This window comes from Scardinius erythrophthalmus (assembly GCF_964197995.2).
Source record: "Scardinius erythrophthalmus genome assembly, chromosome: 1".
Lineage (NCBI taxonomy): Eukaryota > Metazoa > Chordata > Actinopteri > Cypriniformes > Leuciscidae > Scardinius > Scardinius erythrophthalmus.
In genome coordinates this window covers 67,597,693-67,620,785 of record NC_138221.1, presented here as the reverse complement: position 1 = coordinate 67,620,785, position 23,093 = coordinate 67,597,693, and the positions used below count along the sequence as shown (strand labels likewise).

The following is a 23,093-nucleotide window of genomic DNA, read 5'->3' as shown; positions in this document are numbered from 1 at the left end:
GTCTTCTGCCTTCTACGGCGCAGTTCGCGCCTATCGGGAGGGGGGAGAAATGTCACATTCACCATCTGTCTTCATCTGTGTGTGCACTACACATCCCATCATCCTCCTTGGCACACCTGCACTCGATCACCCATCATCATCACCTGCACTACCATCTTGCCTGCTTCGTCTATGCAAAACCTGACAGTTATGTTTTAAAGGCTAATTGTTGATATCTGTGAGTGTATATAACACTGTCTTTGTTAACTTTGTTAAAAAAATACTTGTTTTATGTAATTTATACACTCAAAGACATCAACATTATTTGATGATATAATAAATGTTGATGTCTAAGTGTGTCATTTTTAACTTTTAAAGGTTTGGACAATCGTACACAAATTTGTTCATATAATAATAATAATTATAATATAAAGCTGGTAATGATGTTTGTGGAGTTGTTTAATCAGATCTTGAGTGTTAATGTCTTTTATCTTCAGTTCATCGAAGGCTGTGTCTGAAGAAAGTTGTAGTTTGTTCATATTTCTCTTTCTTTCAGAGCTTGTTCACTGCCGGTGTTTGAATGATTGAAATAATGTTTCAGGAACATCATACTAACCTTTAAATAACATTATATTAACATTCAGGAAACTGGACATTTTTACGTTCTTGGAATGTTAGAAATCAACGTTCCTAGAATGTTGAATGTGTCAATGCAGACAGATCAATAATAGTGTTGAATAATACTTTAAATGTAGAAGTAGAAGTAGAATGTTTGTTGGGAGAATCAGAATAATGTGTTAGCAGATATTAAGCAGACAGTTTACTAATACTCTAATGAGAGTTAGTTTAGTTTTTAGTTTTTATTGAAAGGATCCCCATTAACTACAGCAATGTTGCAGCTATTCTTCCTGGGGTCCTGAAAAATATGTACATAAAAAGAAAAAAGTCATTAAAAATACAACAAATAAATGGAAAAAGTAAATACACATACACATATATATACACATGTATATACACATATCAACATACATATGTACCCTCATATGGGCATGAAATATACACACATATAAAAACACATTCATACACATACACCTATAAATATACCTACACATGTGCATGTTCACACATATATAAATAAATATAAACAGTCAGATGTACTATTTTGATAGATGCAGTTTTACATATAATTTAAATTTATTGACATTGTTAGTAAGTATGATTTGCTTTGGCAGTTTATTCCATTCCTTCATACCTCTGAACATAACTGTGTTTTTTATGGCATTTGTTCTTGCTATGGGTAAGGTGAAGTTGCCTTTAGTTGCATGTCTGGTACTGTACAGATGATTGTCTACACTGAAAGAAAGATGCTTGAACAAAACAGAAGGCAATTTTGAGATGGAAATGTTTCTTATGAGAATTAACAGTGAATACAACAGTCTATCTTCGACCAACAACCAGTTAAGATCTTTGTGTATTAATAAAATATTTCTCCTATAGCTGCACCTAAGTGCTACACGAGCAGCTCTATTCTGTATAAGTTGTAATTTATTCATATATTCACCAGTGGCATTTGACCAAACTGCTGGGCAATAGTCGAGGTATGTCAATATTAGTGCTTTCATCGCATAATTCATAATATTTGAAGTTAAAAACTTTGCATGTCTTCTCATAATAGATATACTTCTTCCCATTTTTGCAATAATATTATTAATATGTTTTTTCCATGATAATCTAGAGTCAACTGTTACACCCAGCAGTTTGGTCTCGTGCACCTGTTTAATAGTTACGTTATTAATTTTAATATTAATTACAGGATTTTGATTAATGTTATAATTTGAACCTAGAATCATGCAGTTAGTTTTTACTGTGTTTAGTGCCAGTTTATTTAATTTGATCCAATCTACTACATATTGTAATTCTATATTTAAAACAGTTTCTAGTTCCATTTGTGTACTTGCTGATGTATATATAGTTGAATCGTCAGCGTACATGACAATATTGGCCTTATGTAAAATGTACGGTAAATCATTAGTAAAAATATTAAAGAATAATGGACCCAGACAACTGCCTTGGGGTACTCCACATGTGATATTTCTGATACCTGAGAGACTGCCATTCAAAAACACTGTCTGTGTTCTGTTTGACAGATAACTGTACACATCCATGTGATTGCTGACTGCTCAAAACCATAACAAGATAATTTTGTTAATAACAGTTTGTGATCTATGATGTCAAAGGAAGCAGAACAATCTAAAAATACAGCACCAATAATATTTCTCTTTTCAGTCTCTCTAAGCCAATCATCAGACATGTGAGTCAGTGCAGTGGCAGTGGAGTGACTTTTTCTGTATGCATGCTGAAAATCTGTTAATAAATCGTTTGTATGAAAATAGTTGTTAGTTAATTTGATCATATAGGCCTACTATAGATTCCATTATTTTAGATAATACAGGTAATATACTTATCGGGCAACTGTTGGGACCAGAGAAAGGCAGTTTTTTATCTTTGGGCAGAGGAACTATTTTAGCCTGCTTCCATGCATGTGGGCAGGTACAGCAGATAAAACTGAGGTTAATGATGTGGGTTAGAACAGGAGCAATAGAGTCAGCAGCTAGTTTAAGAAGCCTGCTGTCAAGACCGTCGACACCCGGTGGTTTGTTTTTACAGGAATTGAAAAGATTCTTTACTTGATCTGTATTTACACTTTCTAATTTAAACCTTGAGTTTTTCTTTTTCATCAGTCCGTTTCTTATTAATAGGTGAGATATGTCATTACTTAGATTATGCATATTTTCTCTTAGTTTATCTAATTTTCTTATAAAATAATCATTAAGATAATTTGCAATATCTATTGGCTTAGTTATAAATTTAACCCGTTTCCAGAAAAGATGGAATTATTTTTATTTTTCTTACCAGTCAATTGATTTAAAACATTCCATAACTTCCTACTATCATTACCTATGTTTTTAACATGATTATCAAAATAGATTTTCTTCTTCTTTTTATTAAGTTTAGTAACAGAATTTCTCATTTTACGATATAGGTCCCAATCACATTTATTTCCTGTAGTAACTGCTGTTCTTTTCATTTGACCTCTTATTTTCATAGAATTTTTCAGTTCATCATCCAACCAAGGTGTGACGTTGTTCCTGACAGTAAACTTCTTTAAAGGCGCATGTTTCTCAATCAATGACGAATAAATTGTTAAATTTAAAAGGGGCAATTTTTGGAATACTAGCTGCCAACACATCAGACCAGCATATAGCTTGAACATCTTCAATAAACTTGTCATTTTTAAACAATTTATAAGATCTTTTAAATAAGACTGCAGTTCCAGATCCACTCAGCTTGGTTGTTAACACAGAAATGATCAGATTATGATCACTGCTACCAGTGGGAATAGACAGTACCTTTTTACACAGTTCAGGACGGTTTGTAAAAATATGATCTATACAGGTAGATGTTCTGGAGCCGTCGCTCTTAAAACATGTTCTTGTAGGCTTATTTGTTGAGTAAGTCCACATGCATTTGTAGTAGTAAACAGTTTTTTTTTTTCAAGTGGCAGTCTTTAGAAAACCAGTCAATGTTTAAGTCACCCATGAAATATATGTCCTGACTTACATTAGTATTTATATCCAGCATTTCACAGATAGTGTCAAGATATTCACAATTGGCACTTGGTGACTGGTAACAGCAGCACAGAAGTATCGACTTTCGGTGAGGTAGATGCATTTGCAACCATAATCAGTTCTTATTTTTACTGGCAAGTGATTCTGAATATAAAAAGCTACTCCACCACCAAAACCATTTCTGTCATTTCTGTATATGTTGTAACCTTCAATAAATAGTTCTGTGTCATCAAAGGAAGAGTCCAAGTGAGTCTCCGAGATAGCAAGAATGTGTATTTATTTTATACTCATTTAGCAGTTCAGCAACTTCATTGATTTTATTCCTGTGACTGTTTATATTAATATGTGCTAGTCTTAAGCCTTTTCTTGGTAATGAGTACATGAGTTTTATGTGCTGTCATACCTTCAGAGTTGCGCAGAGATTACTTAGGGGTGCTAGTGCGGGAATGGATGATGAGTTTGTTGTATCTGAGGTAGGCAATGTCTCCTTTGTCACGTGCTTCTTTCAACTTTGGCATCAGTTCCTTTCTTTTTAACCGCACAGCATCAGTGTAATCGTCATTAATGAAAATTTTTGTGCCCTTGAGGTTCTTTGCTCTTTGCATAACCGCAGCTTTGTTGAAGTTCAGAAATTTAACAACAATAGATCTTGGTCTGTTTCTAGCAGCTTCAGGTTTTTCTATTCGGTGTGCACGCTCCATCTCCATGTCTCTTTGTAGTTGTAGTTTTTGCCTAAAAATGTCCTTCACTTTTTCTTCAGAGTCTGCCCAGGATTCGCCAGTGGATTCAGGAACTCCATCAATCACAATATTATTTCTCCTTGATTGACCTTCAAGATATTCTTGTTTGTCACACATAACTTGCAGACTCTCACAGATTTTCACTATATCAGTTTCTGTGATCTTTCTGTTTAGCTTGAGTGACTTTAAGTTCATCTACGTCCTTCTGTGCATTGTAAACTTGCTTTTAGCTCTTGTAATTCTTTGGAAACGTTATCCATTCTGGTGTTCACTGAGTCCATAATAATTTTAACAAAATCCTTGAACATTTCCTGTTGTTGGCTGGAAGCCTGGAGCCGGCCAGGTGGTGGTGGCTGAAAGCCTGGAGCTGGCTAGGTAGAGGAAGATGGCTCCACTACCACCGGCAGGCCCAATCTCAATCCACCAAATATCACCCTTCAGTTTCTCAATCCACTGCCTCAAACCATCCAAATGACTACACATCAATCACAAAATCTGTTCAGAAAGTTCCTTTTTGGAGGATAATAAGCAGGTCTCTGGTGATTGTTGTTAGTCTGGTTTACCAACTGTGTTCTAGCATCTAGCATCTAGCGGTAGTGACAGATTTGGGGAGAGGAAAAATATTCCAAAACTTTCGGCTTGCTGCTTCCATGGGTCCTTAGTAAATTGGTTTATGATGATAGTTGATGTGTAGATACAAAGTTACTTATAGTTAGTAGAATGTCTAAAGTGAACCATTGAAATAAAGTGTTACCATTTATTTTTTCTCCATAGGTGTGGAAGGATCTTGAACTACAGTGGAATGCAACAACATCTAATGCTACAGCCGTTATGTTACCATTTGACAAAATCTGGACTCCTGCGTTGGTTTTGGACAATGCGTAAGTGACCTCAGAACTGTTTTATTTATTTTTTTGCCATGCCATGGCATGCCATGCATTTTTTTTACCGTTTAGTATAAGCAAACACAGCCTGTCCAGTAGGGTAAGATGAGCCTCCACTTAAATTTCTACTCTTGACCATAGACGACACAAAATCTCATCTCAACTCTTTTGATGGATGTACATTATATTTTTAATTTTGTGATCTAAATATAAACATTTGTGAGAACATTTGAAGCCAGTCGAAACAGTTTTGAGGTTAATTGATATAATTTTGTTTCTCTGGAAAATAGGGATCTTTGAATATCAATTTGTGGACAACTGCTATAGAAATGACTGTTACCATGCAGAGTATGAAGAGTGTATAAAGATAAACCAAAGCTAAACGTGACAACAGACTCATGATTGGTTCCCAGCTTGGGTGAAAGTCATATTCTCTCTCTTTATAAACACAGGATAGATGTAACCGTGAAGCCTTACACTGAGGATGTACAGGTGAGGAAGGATGGAACCGTGGACTATGCCGTTATCTTGTTCATAACAGTGAGCTGTAATGACATCAACCTTTTCAACTACCCCTTTGTGAGTGGAGAATGTTCTGTGGCCATCAATGGATGGAACCAAAGCCGTAAGATAACATTTTTAAGAGAACAGAAATTGATAATTTGTTGTTAACCATTTAAAACAAAATGTAAAGGATATCTGAATAAGTGCTAAACATTCTTTTGCTTGTGTTGATCTATAGAATGTAGCATTAGCCTCAACCATCCATCTGACATATCTAATGTTGGAGGCATTCAAGGAGAGTGGGAGACTGTGAATGTGACAATAAAACAAGACCAAACGTTTCAAAACAGCAGATATCTCTCGGTAACTACTAACTTCATTCTTCTTATGGCTATGCCCGGTTTCACAGACAAGGCTTAAGCTAGTCCCAGACTAAAATGCATGTTTGAGCTGTTTTAATTGAAAGAAACTTGCACTGGCATATCTTAAAATATGCCAGTAATGTTTTATTCTAAGACACGTTTAAAAAAGTTACTTGCATGTCCTTATTTAACTAACGCCTAATCCTGGCTTAATCTAAACCCTGTCTGCGAAACCAGATGTCAGTATTACCTTAAACTCTTAAAGGCAACATGACATGAAATACCTTATTTACTGTCTTAACATATGTTTGGTCTTAGGACATATACACACTGCAAAGTTTTAGAGATGAATTCCACTCTTAAGAATGGGAGTGGATTGAAGTGCTTATTATGCTATTTTAAAGGTTCCTAATTTTGATTTGGAGGTCTTCTACAATAGGTTAACAACAAAGTCAAAAAAAAATTTCAAAAACAATTTTCTCATAATATACATTCCAGCATCAGCGGTTTTCTCACAGTGTCAGAAACTATTCATAGTTCATTGTGATTGGTCTTCTCTGCTCTGATTGGTCAGATGGTCCAGTCTGTTATGATTGGTCTACTCTGCTCTGATTGGTCAGATGATTCAGTCTGTTGTGATTGGTCTACTCTGCTCTGATTGGTCAGATGATTCAGTCTGTTGTGATTGATCTACTCTGCTCTGATTGGTCAGATGGTCCAGTCTGTTGTGATTGGTCTACTCTGCTCTGATTGGTCAGATGATTCAGTCTGTTGTGATTGGTCTACTCTGCTCTGATTGGTCAGATGATTCAGTCTGTTGTGATTGATCTACTCTGCTCTGATTGGTCAGATGGTCCAGTCTGTTATTATTGGTCTACTCTGCTCTGATTGATCAGATGATTCAGTCTGTTGTGATTGGTCTACTCTGCTCTGATTGGTCAGATGATTCAGTCTGTTGTGATTGATCTACTCTGCTCTGATTGGTCAGATGGTCCAGTCTGTTGTGATTGGTCTACTCTGCTCTGATTGGTCAGATGATTCAGTCTGTTGTGATTGGTCTACTCTGCTCTGATTGGTCAGATGGTCCAGTCTGTTGTGATTGGTCTACTCTGCTCTGATTGGTCAGATGGTCCAGTCTGTTGTGATTGGTCTTCTCTGCTCTGATTGGTCAGATGGTCCAGTCTGTTATGATTGGTCTACTCTGCTCTGATTGGTCAGATGGTCCAGTCTGTTGTGATTGGTCTACTCTGCTCTGATTGGTCAGATGATTCAGTCTGTTGTGAATGATCTACTCTGCTCTGATTGGTCAGATGGCCCAGTCTGTTGTGATTGGTCTACTCTGCTCTGATTGGTAAAATGGTCCAGTCTGTTGTGATTGGTCTACTCTGCTCTGATTGGTCAGATGGTCCAGTCTGTTGTGATTGGTCTACTCTGCTCTGATTGGTCAGATGGTCCAGTCTGTTGTGATTGGTCTACTCTGCTCTGATTGGTCAGATGGTCCAGTCTGTTGTGATTGGTCTACTCTGCTCTGATTGGTCAGATGGTCCAGTCTGTTGTGATTGGTCTACTCTGCTCTGATTGGTCAGATGGTCCAGTCTGTTGTGATTGGTCTACTCTGCTCTGATTGGTCAGATGGCCCAGTCTGTTGTGATTGGTCTACTCTGCTCTGATTGGTCAGATGGTCCAGTCTGTTGTGATTGGTCTACTCTGCTCTGATTGGTCAGATGGTTCAGTCTGTTGTGAATGATCTACTCTGCTCTGATTAGTCAGATGGCCCAGTCTGTTGTGATTGGTCTACTCTGCTCTGATTGGTCAGATGGTCCAGTCTGTTGTGATTGGTCTACTCTGCTCTGATTGGTAAAATGGTCCAGTCTGTTGTGATTGGTCTACTCTGCTCTGATTGGTCAGATGGTCCAGTCTGTTGTGATTGGTCTACTCTGCTCTGATTGGTCAGATGGTCCAGTCTGTTGTGATTGGTCTACTCTGCTCTGATTGGTCAGATGGTCCAGTCTGTTGTGATTTGTCTACTCTGCTCTGATTGGTCAAATGGTCCAGTTCGTTGTGATTGGTCTACTCTGCTCTGATTGGTCAGATGGTCCAGTCTGTTGTGATTGGTCTACTCTGCTCAGATTGGTCAGATGGTCCAGTCTGTTGTGATTGGTCTACTCTGCTCTGATTGGTAAAATGGTCCAGTCTGTTGTGATTGGTCTACTCTGCTCTGATTGGTCAGATGGTCCAGTCTGTTGTGATTGGTCTACTCTGCTCTGATTGGTCAGATGGTCCAGTCTGTTGTGATTTGATCTACTCTGCTCTGATTGGTAAAATGGTCCAGTCTGTTGTGATTGGTCTACTCTGCTCTGATTGGTCAGATGGTCCAGTCTGTTGTGATTGGTCTACTCTGCTCTGATTGGTCAGATGGTCCAGTTCGTTGTGATTGGTCTACTCTGCTCTGATTGGTCAAATGGCCCAGTTCGTTGTGATTGGTCTACTCTGCTCTGATTGGTAAAATGGTCCAGTTCGTTGTGATTGGTCTACTCTTCTCTGATTGGTCAGATAGCCCAGTCAGTTGTGATTGGTCTACTATTGGTCTACTCTGCTCTGATTGGTCAGATGGCCCAGTCTGTTGTGATTGGTCTACTCTTCTCTGATTGGTCAGATGGCCCAGTCTGCTGTGATTGGTCTACCCTGCTCTGATTGGTCAAATGGCCCAGTCCTTTGTGATTGGTCTACTCTGCTCTGATTGGTCAGTTGGCCCAGTCTGTTGTGATTGTGTACTTTTCTCTGATTGGTCAGATGGTCAAGTCTATTGTGATTGGTGTACTCTGTTCTGATTGGTCAAATGGCCCAGTTCATTGTGATTGGTCTACTCTGCTCTGATTGGTCAGATGGCCCAGTCTGTTGTGATTGTCTACTCTTCTCTGATTGGTCAGATGGTCCAGTCTGTTATGATTGTCTACTCTTCTCTGATTGGTCAGATGGCCCAGTCGGTTGTGATTGGTCTACTCTGCTCTGATTGGTCAGTTGGCCCAGTCTGTTGTGATTGTCTACTTTTCTCTGATTGGTCAGATGGTCCAATCTGTTGTGATTGGTCTACTCTGCTCTGATTAGTCAAATGGCCCAGTCCGGTGTGATTGGTCTACTCTGCTCTGATTGGTCAGATGGCCCAGTCTGTTGTGATTGTCTACTTTTCTGTCTGAATTTCCATGTTTAAATTTAAAATGACATGAGCATTTTCTACCCTGTCTTTTACCTTCTGAATGAAACACTTTTAAGACTTCAAAACAAACACCCACTATTGTTATTGGCTAACGTCTTTTACAGCTGGATTACATCCATATATGTTTAAGGGAGAACCTGATACCAAATCAGTGTATGGATTCCTTCAAAAGCACTTAATCCCTAGAATTAAAGCTTGCGTGGCAAAATCGTGCAAAGTTAGTGCTAAAATAACTACAATGAGTACAAAATAAAAGATAGTATCTTTATTATCTTTTAATCAACTTTTTCTACATTTCATATAATATAATAATATTACCCCAAACAAATATGCCATATCAGCTTATGTTTTTATTTGATAATTGCTGTTTGATGGTCAGATGGTCCAGTCTGTTGTGATTGGTCTACTCTGCTCTGATTGGTCAGATGGTCCAGTCTGTTGTGATTGGTCTACTCTGCTCTGATTGGTCAGATGGTCCAGTTCGTTGTGATTGGTCTACTCTGCTCTGATTGGTCAGATGGTCCAGTCTGTTGTGATTGGTCTACTCTGCTCAGATTGGTCAGATGGTCCAGTCTGTTGTGATTGGTCTACTCTGCTCTGATTGGTAAAATGGTCCAGTCTGTTGTGATTGGTCTACTCTGCTCTGATTGGTCAGATGGTCCAGTCTGTTGTGATTGGTCTACTCTGCTCTGATTGGTCAGATGGTCCAGTCTGTTGTGATTGGTCTACTCTGCTCTGATTGGTCAAATGGCCCAGTCCGTTGTGATTGGTCTACTCTGCTCTGATTGGTCAAATGGCCCAGTTCGTTGTGATTGGTCTACTCTGCTCTGATTGGTAAAATGGTCCAGTTCGTTGTGATTGGTCTACTCTTGTCTGATTGGTCAGATAGCCCAGTCAGTTGTGATTGGTCTACTATTGGTCTACTCTGCTCTGATTGGTCAGATGGCCCAGTCTGCTGTGATTGGTCTACTCTGCTCTGATTGGTCAAATGGCCCAGTCCTTTGTGATTGGTCTACTCTGCTCTGATTGGTCAGTTGGCCCAGTCTGTTGTGATTGTGTACTTTTCTCTGATTGGTCAGATGGTCAAGTCTATTGTGATTGGTGTACTCTGTTCTGATTGGTCAAATGGCCCAGTTCATTGTGATTGGTCTACTCTGCTCTGATTGGTCAGATGGCCCAGTCTGTTGTGATTGTCTACTCTTCTCTGATTGGTCAGATGGTCCAGTCTGTTATGATTGTCTACTCTTCTCTGATTGGTCAGATGGCCCAGTCTGTTGTGATTGTCTACTTTTCTCTGATTGGTCAGATGGTCCAATCTGTTGTGATTTTCTACTCTTCTCTGATTGGTCAGATGGCCCAGTCTGTTGTGATTGTCTACTTTTCTGTCTTAATTTCCATGTTTAAATTTAAAATGACATGAGCATTTTCTACCCTGTCTTTTACCTTCTGAATGAAACACTTTTAAGACTTCAAAACAAACACCCACTATTGTTATTGGCTAACGTCTTTTACAGCTGGATTACATCCATATATGTTTAAGGGAGAACCTGATACCAAATCAGTGTATGGATTCCTTCAAAAGCACTTAATCCCTAGAATTAAAGCTTGCGTGGCAAAATCGTGCAAAGTTAGTGCTAAAATAACTACAATGAGTACAAAATAAAAGATAGTATCTTTATTATCTTTTAATCAACTTTTTCTACATTTCATATAATATAATAATATTACCCCAAACAAATATGCCATATCAGCTTATGTTTTTATTTGATAATCGCTGTTTGTTACTTTCTTTGCCTTATGGCTGACTCTGTTATGGTGATGCAAGGATGAACCCAATTGCAGACGGTTTGCAGGAAACAAGGTTTATTCTTTACAAATAACAGGGAAAACAAAGCCCACGAGGGGGCAAAACAAGACAGGACTACGAGTGACTAACTAGACTATGACACTGACAATTAACTAGACTATAAACAAACAGCAAATACAAGAATAAGAACCTTACTAGACAGGAATACTCACAAAGAGATCACACAAAGTATGGCAATGAACCGACACAAGACAGCAAACACAAGGGGATTAAATAGGGAGAAACTAATGAGGGAAACAGGTGACAAGGGTAAAGCAATGATGACTAAACGAGGATAACAAGGGGGCGGGGCAAGAGAACGAGACAACACAAGCACATGGCCCAAACAAAAGGCCATGTGCTTGCACATAAAACATGGGCCTGTCATGATCCTGCCTCAAGACCAAGGAAAATCAGACAGGAAGGCAGAATCATGACAGACTCTACATTATGCCTAACAAACACTGGCAAATGAATTATTATTAAAAATATTATTTTTACTTACTGCCATTGCTGTTACTGCAGAGTGGGAAAAAATGTTGTTGGTCTACAGATGAGCTTTTGAGTGTTAAAATGTACTTTTTTTCTAATTCAGTACACAGAATATTGTTAGGTGTATGTTTAGAGTGAAGACATAAATATTCAACTGCTACGTATCTCCTGTCATCTGTTTACAGGTCTCTTTATCCATCAGTCCTTTCAGTGCTTTTGTGACCCTGATCCTGCCCAGTGTGTTAATAATGCTGGCTGACCTGGTGACCTTTGCTCTGCCAGTTCAAGGAGGAGAACGCAACAACCTTAAGGTCACCTTGGTCCTGAGCTTCACCATGTTCCTCCTCATCCTCAATGATCACCTAGGCAGTGGTGGACGATGTAGCCCTATCCTTCGTAAGTGAAAAAAAATAAAAAATAACAGGCCTCTTGCACACAGTGTAGACCTGTGTGGCAGTCATATTGTTATGCAGTACAACTGAAATGATCTTTACACATACTTTACGCAGGTTTGCCCGTTTCACTTTAGCTTTCTTTGCTACTGCAAGTATGTTTGAAAAACACACTGTTACAACAGCTGAAAAATACAAAAGACTCAATAAGAGTTAAGAGACCAACTAATGGAAACACTGATCCCTGTTATGGTGACTTCAAATGAAACACATTAGAGTTAAACCCCTGTTAATTCTCAGTAACATCTTCTGTAAACGTTTGACAGAAATAAAGTCAATCTGGTTAGTAATAAGTGAAGCTGGTAATGCTGTTTGTGGAGTTGTTTAATCCTCTTCTGCTGAGATCAACTGAAGATAAAATAAGACATTAAATCTTTCAAGATCTCAGCAGAGGCTGTGTCTGGAATTCAGTTGTAGTTCCTGTGTTTCTCTTTTTTATGTTCTTGTTATTCCTCTTTCCTTCAGTGATTCTGCTCATTATCGTCAGGTGTCCCCACTAATGGTCATTCATCAGTTAATTAAAAAACTTAATTATCTCAGTTACTTTAACACTGCGAAGAGTGGGACCATATGTGCTCTGAGCAGTGTTGATTTAACACTGGGGATTTTGCTGTGAACTGTCATTAGAGTATTAATAGACTGTCTGCTTAATATTTGCTAACACTTTATTTTGTTGGTCCTCCAACAGATATTCTACTGACTAAAAGTAACTGGGCAACTACAAGTCAACTTATTCTCCTAACCCAAACCCTAACACCTAACCTTAACCTCCCAGTCTACTGACAGTCAACTACAGTCTACTAAAGCCCCTTTCCACACAGAAATACACGCATAAAGTGACCCGGGATTTGACCTGGGTTTGTTTGATTTTGGTTCATTCACACTGCCAGTGATTTTCTGGAATCAGAGAAGTGCGTTCACACACAACCCATAAAAATCCTGTAAAGACATGTGACATCGATGTGACTTGTAATGTCTCAGCAGCGTCCACAGAAACCACACTTGTGCATTTTTTTTCTTTGATTCGATCATAAACTTGCGCATTACGTACCGTTTCACAGCTGGCGAACGATCCTATCAAAAGGGGCGAAATGGATTGCTGGGTCCTTCCACCTTTGTGAAAACTTGCTGGGACCTGAGGGGTATCTATGCCTCTTGCAAAGGCTTCAGCAGATACCACTGGGGAACAGGCTTTGACTCCATAGGTGATATCTTTTCCCTTTAATGTTTAGTCACAGAACATCACTGGAACAGAACAATACATCCACACAAAGCAAACTTGAACTAATATAAACTTATACTTATCATTCATTTTGTAAATACCTAAAGAGTTACATATACCAAGTAAGCATCCATGTAAGTGGCTACATGTGGTGTGATAGAACTTCAGCGTCATCACTACAACACGGCATTATTACGGCTTTTGTTCACACAGCATGCGTTCCGGGATTGAACACAGCAATGTTACTAGGTCCCCAACCCGGCATTGATGCCGGCATCAATCCCGGATCGTGTTCGCATTCACATTCATAGTTGCAAAGTTACCTATAATTGGTAGAATGTCTAAAGTCGACTAGCGAAATAAAGTGTAACCAATTATTTTGACAGCGTTTTATCTGTAGAGAGGTAAAGGGAAGGAGAAGAGGGCCTTCACAGGGAAGAGACTAGTTGACACTTCAGGACTGCATTGTGGTCACGTCCAGGCACATGTCCTTCATCAGATCTGGATACGGCCTGGATCTGGCAGGCTGCGGTAAACCTCGGGATAAACAGAGAGACTAATATTAGAATAGACGCCATCCTTCTTATGATGTAACGAGTACATCAGGATTTAAGGGAAGTGTTCCCAGTTCCGGCTGATCTAATCTATGCAGCCTTACACTGAATTATAGAAGTTTACAATGTGTTATGTGTATGCTAGGTCAAAGAGATGTGTCTTTAATCTAGCTTTGAACTGACAGAGTAGCCTTGATGTCATGAACTCATGAACTAATAGTTCCGCATTTGTCAATGAGAGCATATGGCGTAATTTAGATATATTTTTAAGATGGAAAAATGCAGTTTTACAGATACTAGACACGTGACTTTCAAATGAAAGATTGGTATCAAAGAGCACACCCAGGTTCCTAACCGACGACGAAGACTTAACAGAGCAGCCATCAAGTGTTAGACAGTATTCTAGGTTATTGCATGAGGAAGTTTTTTGTCCAATAATTAGAAACTCTGTTTTTTCAGAATTTAGAAGTAGGAAATTACAAGTCATCCAATTTTTTATATCCGCTATGCATTCCGTTAATTTTGTGAATTGATAAGTTTCGTTAGGTTTTGAAGAAATATAGAGCTGAGTATCATCAGCATAACAGTGAAAGCTAATGCCATGTTTCCTAATGATATCTCCTAAGGGTAGCATGTACAGAGTGAACAGCAGCGGTCCTAGTACTGAGCCTTGTGGTACGCCATACTGAACTTGTGATCGATGAGACATCTCATCATTTACTGCTACAAACTGATAACGGTCAGATAAGTATGATTTAAAGCTCCAATATGTACAAAATTTTCACCACAAGAGGGCGCAGTTTCCAACAATAACAAAGGCGAAGCTTGATGACGCTATGAAGGAGGTGACGATGGGAGATGTCCTTTTTAATGCGTTTTCACCATCTAGCGATGTATCTAAATGGAATTAATGAATCATGATCACGGATGAGGTAATTTATTCGTTTTTGTATTACCTGTATGTCTGATCGTATTATTTTATGTCATCATAATTAATGAACTGCAAGGAACGTGAAATGTTATGCTATATTATTACCGGCATGTGGTGTAATTCATATCTATTATAATCATCTTTACTGTAACTATTACGTTACTTGTACAAAAAAAAAAAAATGATTTGCTTACCTGTCTATCAATACACTCGCGAGAGCAGAGTCTCTGTCAAGTCCAAGATTGTTGCGCAGCTCTCTCCATCTCGAAAACGCCTGGCCGATATTTATCCGGGTTTTATTTCTCCGTTTGTCACACAGTCTGCGTGTATCTGAATATGGACGCTTTCGTTTTGTTGGCACTTCAATACTCGCCAAAGAGTAATCGTGATCCATAACAGCTATAACCATACAGTCTATGGCTTTAACGCTTTAACCACCACTTCCGCATTTGACCATGTGATATTCCGGTGTGGTGGAATATCACATGGTCCACACCGGAAAAAAGGATAGTGCGGACATTGCGTCACTGAGAGGCGACATTTCTTTTCCGGGATGGCCAGTTATTTAAAATCGGAATTTCTCTGAAATAAGAAATCTTTGGAGACTTTTGAGATATTGTAAGTACACAACTGGAGGAAATATATCACACTGTGCAAGTTATTTTCTGAAATGTTATTACAAAATTGTTACATATTGGAGCTTTAAACCATTCTAGTGCAATTCCACAGATGCCAACATAAATTTTGATGTCAATGGTGTCAAATGCAGGTTTTATCTTAGCAAGCTTAAAGGGGGGGTGAAATGCTCATTTTCACTCAATCTCCTGTTAATCTTGAGTACCTATAGAGTAGTATTGCATCCTTCATATCTCCAAAAAGTCTTTAGTTTTATTATATTATATTAAGAAAGATAGGATGTACCGAGTCTTTCCGGAAAAAAAACGTGCGGCTGGAGGCGGGCTGTGTGGGCGAAGCTAAAGCTGTGCTAACGCGCCGAGCTAGTGACAACACACAGAGACAATAGATTAGAAGCAGTTTTACTCACCGAACCTTTATCATTGTGACTGCTCGATCCTAAGCATTAGACGATCTGCAAATCCGTCGATCTGGGCTTTGTTTATAAAACAATCATCGTCGAAATGCAGGGAACAACAGTCTTACACAACTCCGTTTATGCTCAGGAAAACAAACTCCATCCACAGGTTCCTTAAAGTGATAGTTCACTTTGAAATTAATTTTTGATATGTTAATCTTACCTCAAGGGCATCCAAGATGTAGGTGTCTTTGTTTCCGCAGTAGTTTCAATTTTGATATTTTTAGGTCAAACCGTTCTTGTCTGTCAGTCATATAATGCAGGTCTATGGTCACTGTCTCAAAACACAAGCACAGAGTCCAAATTAAAACAATTCCCCATCGTCCAAATTAAACAATTCCCCATCATAAGTACACATTGACGGCCTAAGACACGAAACGAGCGGTTTGTGTGAGAAAACGAACAGTATTTATATTGTTGTTATCTCTTGAAAACAGCACATATCTAAATGATCTGACGGCCAGGGCGGGTATAGATGTATACACTAGATGTCACTTGGCTACGGTTTCGTTCCAATGAACTGCAGTAGCGAAGGCGACATCTATGTATATATATCTATACCCGCCCACGCCGTCAGATCATTTGGACTCGTTTTCGTCACACAAACCGCTCGTTTCGTGTCTTAGGCCGTCAATGTGTACTTATGATGGGGAATTGTTTAATTTGGACGATGGGGAATTGTTTTAATTTGGACTCTGTGCTTGTGTTTTGAGACTGTGACCATAGACCTGCATTATATGACTGACAGACAAGAACGGTTTGACCTAAAAAATATCAAAATTGAAACTACTGCGGAAACAAAGACACCTACATCTTGGATGCCCTTGAGGTAAGCTAAAACATATCAAAAATTAATTTCAAAGTGAACTATCCCTTTACCGCCGTGTTCTTTGGGAATCTGTGCAGGGTTGTCTTGCCCTGGCAACCAAAAACACACTTCTTTGGTGACATTGACTTCCCAAAAGCCGGGCAGGGCGCTTTGATGGCGAACTGCTCTGGTCTACGAGTGCGCGCGCGCCCGCGATCTTACCGGAGAAGTGCCCTTAGGACCCGTATAAGGAAATTCCGTTACATCTGACGTCACACACACCCATACTCGAAAAAAACTTTCCGAAACTTGTGACAAACCGGAAGGACAATTTTTGGCACAGAAATGCTCCTTCAAACGTGCAATTAAATTTTTGAAACTTTGTCCATGTTTAGCATGGGAATCCAACTCTTTAACAGTGTAAAAAACTCAGTATGCATGAAATAGCATTTCACCCCCCCTTTAAAAGTGTTTGGTATGTATCCTAATGACAAAGATTAAATAATGATAGTAAGAAGATGATCTATGACCCCTGGAAGCATCTCTTTCAGTAGCTTAGTTGATATAGGGTCTAACATACATGTTGTCGATTTAGATGATTTAACGAGTTTAGAAAATTCGTCCTTTCCTATAGCAACGAATTAATCAAATTGTTCCACACTCAGAGTGTTATAAATAACACTGAAGCAGTGTTGAAGTTAATGAGATTCATTCATTCATTCATTCATTCATTCATTTCTTTTATTCTTTTCATGAAATTGCATTATTTGTACAAGGCACATACAATTCATTAGAATTTTCCTTTACATTTCCATGATCAGAAAAGAGCAGATGGAAGAATAATATTCTTATAATTAATTAAGTGATTAACTGAGTGATGATTGAGCATTATTGAAGACACCTGATGTTAACAAGCAGAATCACTGAAGGAGAAAATCACAAATTTTAAGTCACCGTTATGGAGATCAGTGTTTGCTTTAGTTGGGCTCTTAACCCTTACATTTTTAATTTAAGATTTAGTGCGGCTGTGTAATTCAGTTATAATAGCCAGATGAACAAAGAGAAAAAGTGAACTGTTGGTGTTGGTTGTGTTTTAACGTAATCATTTTTGACCTGACAGCAATAGGTCAAAAATGATTAAGGTTAACCAACACCACCAAATCGCATTTTCTCTTTGTTCATCTGGCTATTATAACTATGGATTCGGACAGCAATAAAATCTCAGATTAACCTCTGTAAATGAAAATATCGCACAACCCCCTGAGAAACAATTACTGTCCGAATAGGGCTAATGAGAACCTTTTCTTGTTTAGGATTAGTTGGAAGTAGTGTTCTTTCATAAAAGCCTAGATGTGTGCACTCTGAAATCAGTGGTAGAACTGTTTGTTGTTAGCAGTGGTAAGAAGAACTTTGTGAACAGATAAAAGGTCTTAGTGATGTTGTATTCTGAGAAGAGGAGGTTCCCCAGCACTGAACCCTCAGGTACCCCAGTGGTTAGCTGATGTGGCGTGACAAAATGTGATTCATCATTTATAATATTGTACAGTTTATTTTTTATTCATCTACAGTTATGCAATGCACAGGTAAATTATAATTTTTTTCTGTATTTTGCTCCAAAGATTATCATTTCTGCTTCTGTCTGGTCAATCTGGTGTTGAGCATGGTGGTGTCTATTTTGTTGACACATGTTTCATTGGGTGACAGAATCCTGCTCTGTAAATGCTCAAAGAACATAAAAAAACACAAAAAAACAGCCAGCCTGGGTCAGGATGAAGGTAAGAGAATACTAAATACAACAGAAATACATAATAGCTTGATACAGACTTGTAGTGTGTTTACAGACACATTACTAATGTTTTTGAAAGAAGTTTTTTCTGCTCATCAAGCCTGCATTTATTTGATCAAAAATACAGAAAAAAATGTAATTGTGATTAGTGGTGGGCCGTTATCGGCGTTAACGCGAGACCCTTATCGCGAGATAAAAAAAATATCGCTGTTAATCTAATCCCCAAGTTGGGTTGGGAGATGGCTCTACTACACAAGCTATGATGACGCAATCTACCCGCGGCCGCGAGGTAACCCGGCTGCAACGCATATTCGTCGTCATCTTAAGTAAACACGGCTGAAAGTGACGTCCATTATTTGGACTTGGTTCGGATTTAAGCCGTCCGACAAACAGCAGCAAACTATCCGAGTGTGTGGGGTAACGGTTCGGTAAGTTAACACACGACTAATCCGTTCTACCACCTCAAATTCAAAACGAAACTGAAACTGATATCACTGAATACCAGCGCGCGCGTATTATTCTCAATCCAATATATCTTAGTGGTGTAACGTTAACACATAATCTCTGTCTACGCCCGATTTTAAGAATCGTTGTTGTGTTTCTTTTTAACTGAAAAGACATCAGTTAGACAATATTATCACTTTAAATTTGGGGTTTCATAAGCTCAAAGCTATAATAAACATTAGACCTACTTAAGATCTCTGCAGCTAGTGTACTTAAATTTTATTTATCTGCAAAATTATGTTGTATACTTACAGTTTTGCACAATATATGTTCTCAAAACTACATACCCTTTAAAAAAAAATTAGCAGTTGTTTAGCAGGGTCTGTGTAACCTGTTCTGTAATGGTTTTATTATAATATACTGTATATCGTTATCGCAAAAGGCTGCAATGTATATCAAAATATAGATTTTAGGCCATATCGCCCATCCCTAATTGATAGCCTATAGTAGTTGATAATAACATAGGCCTATGTTGCCTACGGACGGTAACAGTACAGAAGTAACCTTTTACAGTCTATGAGTAGAACAGTTTTCTCAAGCAGTTTGTGATGCATTTTGGAAACAGTTCCTGAGATGAGCCCCTGGTCTAATGCGCCACCTGGCTTGAGAAACCCGTTCTCAAAGACTTAGCCTACTTTTATAGTCATTATTTGGGTAGCACACATATTCTGAATGCCTTCGGCAGAATTCAAATGAGCCATTTTAATCTAGATTAATCTAGATTAATTTCAAAATTAATCTAGATTAATCTAGATTAAAAAAATTAATCTATGCCCACCTCTAATTGTGATATATTATTACAATTTAAAATAATTGGTTTTCAATTTATTATACTTTAAATTATTGTTTATTTCTGTGATGCAAAGCTGAATTTTCAGGATCATTACTCCAGTCTATCACATGATCCTTTAGAAATCATTCTTCATTATGATTCACTATCAAAGTTGGAAACAGTTCTGCTGCTTAATATTTTTTCATAACCTGTGATACTTTTTTAGGATACTAAAAAGTAAAAAAAGAAAAAAAAAGAACCAAATGTTTTAAAAATAGAAATCTTTTGTAACAACAATATACAAGACTGGTCAGTAATTTGTGGTCAGTTATTTTTTTTCCTTTCTTTTTTTAAATAAATCAATACTTTTATTCAGCAAGGATGTGTTAAATTGATAAAAATTGATAGAAAAGAAGATTTATATTATTAGTAAATATTTTTTTTTATTTTGAATAAATGCAGTTCTTTTTAACCTTTTATTCATCAAATATATTAGGCAGCAGAACTGTTTCCAACACTCATAATAAATCAGAATATTAGAATGATTTCTAAAGGATCATGTGATTGACTGGATGTCACGTGACACTGAAGACTGGAGTAATGATCCTGAAAATTCAGCTTTGCATCACCGAAATAAATGATAATTTAAAGTATAATAAATTGAAAACCAATTATTTTAAATTGGAATAATATATCACAATATTACTTTTTTTTTCTGTATTTTTGATCAAATAAATGCAGGCTTAATGAGCAGAAGAATCTTCTTTCAAAAACATTGAAAATAGTAATGTGTCCAAATGTTTGGCCTGTACAGTATATATATATATATATATATATATATATATATATATATATATATATATATATATATTTATTAGTGGTGGGCCGTTATCGGCGTTATCGCGCAATAAAAAAAATATCGCCGTTAATCTATTCTCCAAGTTGGGTTGGGAGCTGGCCCAAGCTACACAAGCGATGATGACGCAATCTACCCGCGGCCGCGAGGTACACCCGGCTGCAACGCATCATATTCGTCGTCATCTTAAGTAAACACGGCTGAAAGTGAAAGCTGGTGTAAAAGATCCGTGCAACATCCATTATTTGGACTTGGTTCGGATTTAAGCCGTCCGACGTAGACTCTGTGGTATAACAGTTCGGTAAGTTAACACACGACTAATCCGTTCTACCACCTCAAATTCAAAACGAAACATATCACTGAATACCAGCGCGCGCGTATTATTCCCAATATATCTGAGTGAGTGGTGTAGCACATAATCTCTTTTTATTAAAAGCGCCCGATTTTAAGAATCGTTGTTGTGTTTCTTTTTAACTGAAAAGACATCAGTTAGACAATATTCTAACGTTAATTTTAAAGTTGGGGTTTCATAAGCTCCAAGCCAAACATTAGACCTACTTAAGTCTCTGCAGCTAGTGTACTTAAATTTTATTTATCTGCAAAATTATATTGTATACTTACAGTTTTGCACAATATATGTTCTCAAAACTACATACACCCTTTCAAAAAACAAACAAACAAAAAAAAAAACATTTAGCAGTTGTTTAGCAGGGTCTGTGTAACCTGTTCTGATATGGTTTTATTATAATATCGTTGTCGCAAGAGGCTGCAATGTATATCACAATATGGATTTTAGGCCATATCGCCCATCCCTAATTGATAGCCTATAGTGGTTGATAATAACATAGGCCTACCTAATGTTACCTACGGACGGTAACAGTACAGTAGTAACTTTTTACAGTCTATGAGTAGAACAGCTTTCTCAAGCAGTTTGTGATGCATTTTGGAAACAGGAGATGAGCCCCTGGTCTAATGCGCCACCTGGCTTGAGAAACCCGTTCTCAAAGACTTACTTTTATAGTCATTATTTGCTTTTTGTTTTTTTTTTGCCTCTACATGATGACTCGCTTAATCTAGTCCTACTTTGTAAGTCGCTTTGGATAAAAGCGTCTGCTAAATGACTAAATGTAAATGTAAATGTATTTGGGTAGCACACATATTCTGAATGCCTTCGGCAGAATTCAAATGAGCCATTTTATTCTAGATTAATCTAGATTAATTTCAAAATTAATCTAGATTAATCTAGATTAAAAAAATTAATCTATGCCCACCTCTAATATATATACATTATATATATATATATATATATATATATATATATATACATATATACATATATACATATACATATATATATATATATATACTGTACAGGCCAAACATTTGGACACATTACTATTTTCAATGTTTTTGAAAGAAGTTTCTTCTGCTCATTATATATATAATATATATATATATATATAATTTGTTTGTTTGTTTCTTTGTTTGTTTGTTTGTTTGTTTATTGATTGGTTTATTGATTTGATTGATTGATTGATTGATTGATTGATTGATTGATTGATTTTTCATAAGCAGATGCTGGGGTGATTGTAACAACAAAGTCCAGCGATCTGCCTTCAGAGGTGGCTTCCCTCCAAAAAATCGTGAACTTTTTGGAAAACATTGACCAAAAAGAGCAAGTGGCAAGCAGCAACGAGACTTTTATAAATCGCTTGGATAAAATCATTTTCTGTTTCTTTTTATTCATTGACATAATTTATATCATCACTGTTGTCATTGTCACTAGAACAGACTTGTGCAAAGAAAAAAAGAAAGAATTTTGGGATACAGAAGAATTGTACGAGTCTTATTTTATCGGTGGTGCTTTATATTTTTACAACGGCACAGAATATGAAGGTGATTATTAAAGAACATATTATGATTTGATTTTTGCAAAATTGACATTGGTGATTTGGATCTACATCATTTCTGTATGCGATTTCTATGAAACAGAATTTGATTTTATGTCGTCTTTAAACCTTTGCATATTTTTATTTTATTTTCAAACAATATTGTACATATTAATTTACACATTTGAGGGTTTTTTATTAACTGTGTCATCAATAAAGGCTATAACTAGGAGATTTACTTATTGTTTTTATGTTGGAAATTAAAAACCTATATGTCGGCATATGGTTATAGGGGATTTGGGGTAGAAGGCTCCTACTTAGCTTATTGTTGCTCGAAGAAAGTGTGTGTGTGTGTGTGTGTGTGTGTGTGTTTGTGTGTGTGTAATGTAACGCATTACTTTTAAATTCACAACAATTTTTACTTTTTTAAATAAGTAGCACAAGTTACTTTGTTTTCTCATGTATTGACTGACACTTCTTCAGTCCACGTGTTGAGAGAAATCAGGAGTGAGTGCAGAGGCATTGTGAAACGGTCATTTCAGGCAATGTTTGTCAACACTTTCTATGGTGGAC

General features: G+C 37.4%; 1 protein-coding gene across 2 annotated transcripts; it reads left to right on the top strand.

Annotated features, from left to right (window-relative positions):
• Window positions 1-4,664: 4,664 nt before the first annotated feature.
• Window positions 4,665-22,751, top strand: LOC308688171 (5-hydroxytryptamine receptor 3A). Of its 2 annotated transcripts, XM_081361090.1 has the most exons (7): window positions 4,665-4,880; window positions 5,123-5,229; window positions 5,685-5,857; window positions 5,975-6,099; window positions 11,839-12,049; window positions 18,333-18,488; window positions 22,207-22,751. In XM_081361090.1, exons 2-7 carry the CDS (start codon window positions 5,180-5,182, stop codon window positions 22,536-22,538), a joined length of 1,047 nt encoding a protein of 348 aa, XP_081217216.1. In that variant the 5' UTR covers window positions 4,665-4,880; window positions 5,123-5,179; the 3' UTR covers window positions 22,539-22,751. The 2 variants fall into 2 exon arrangements, with proteins under 2 accessions (XP_081217216.1, XP_081217217.1); XM_081361091.1 differs by lacking the exon at window positions 4,665-4,880 and having other exon boundaries at window positions 5,085-5,229.
• The last annotated feature ends 342 nt before the right edge of the window (window positions 22,752-23,093 follow it).

Excerpts from the sequence above, each read along its gene's own strand:
- LOC308688171 (XM_081361090.1), top strand. The coding sequence starts at position 5,180 with ATGTTACCATTTGACAAAATCTGGACTCCTGCGTTGGTTTTGGACAAT. Across the intron at positions 12,050-18,332 it reads ACGATGTAGCCCTATCCTTC|ATTATCATTTCTGCTTCTGT; the intron begins GTAAGTGAAAAA and ends TTTGCTCCAAAG. Across the intron at positions 18,489-22,206 it reads CAGCCTGGGTCAGGATGAAG|ATGCTGGGGTGATTGTAACA; the intron begins GTAAGAGAATAC and ends TTTCATAAGCAG.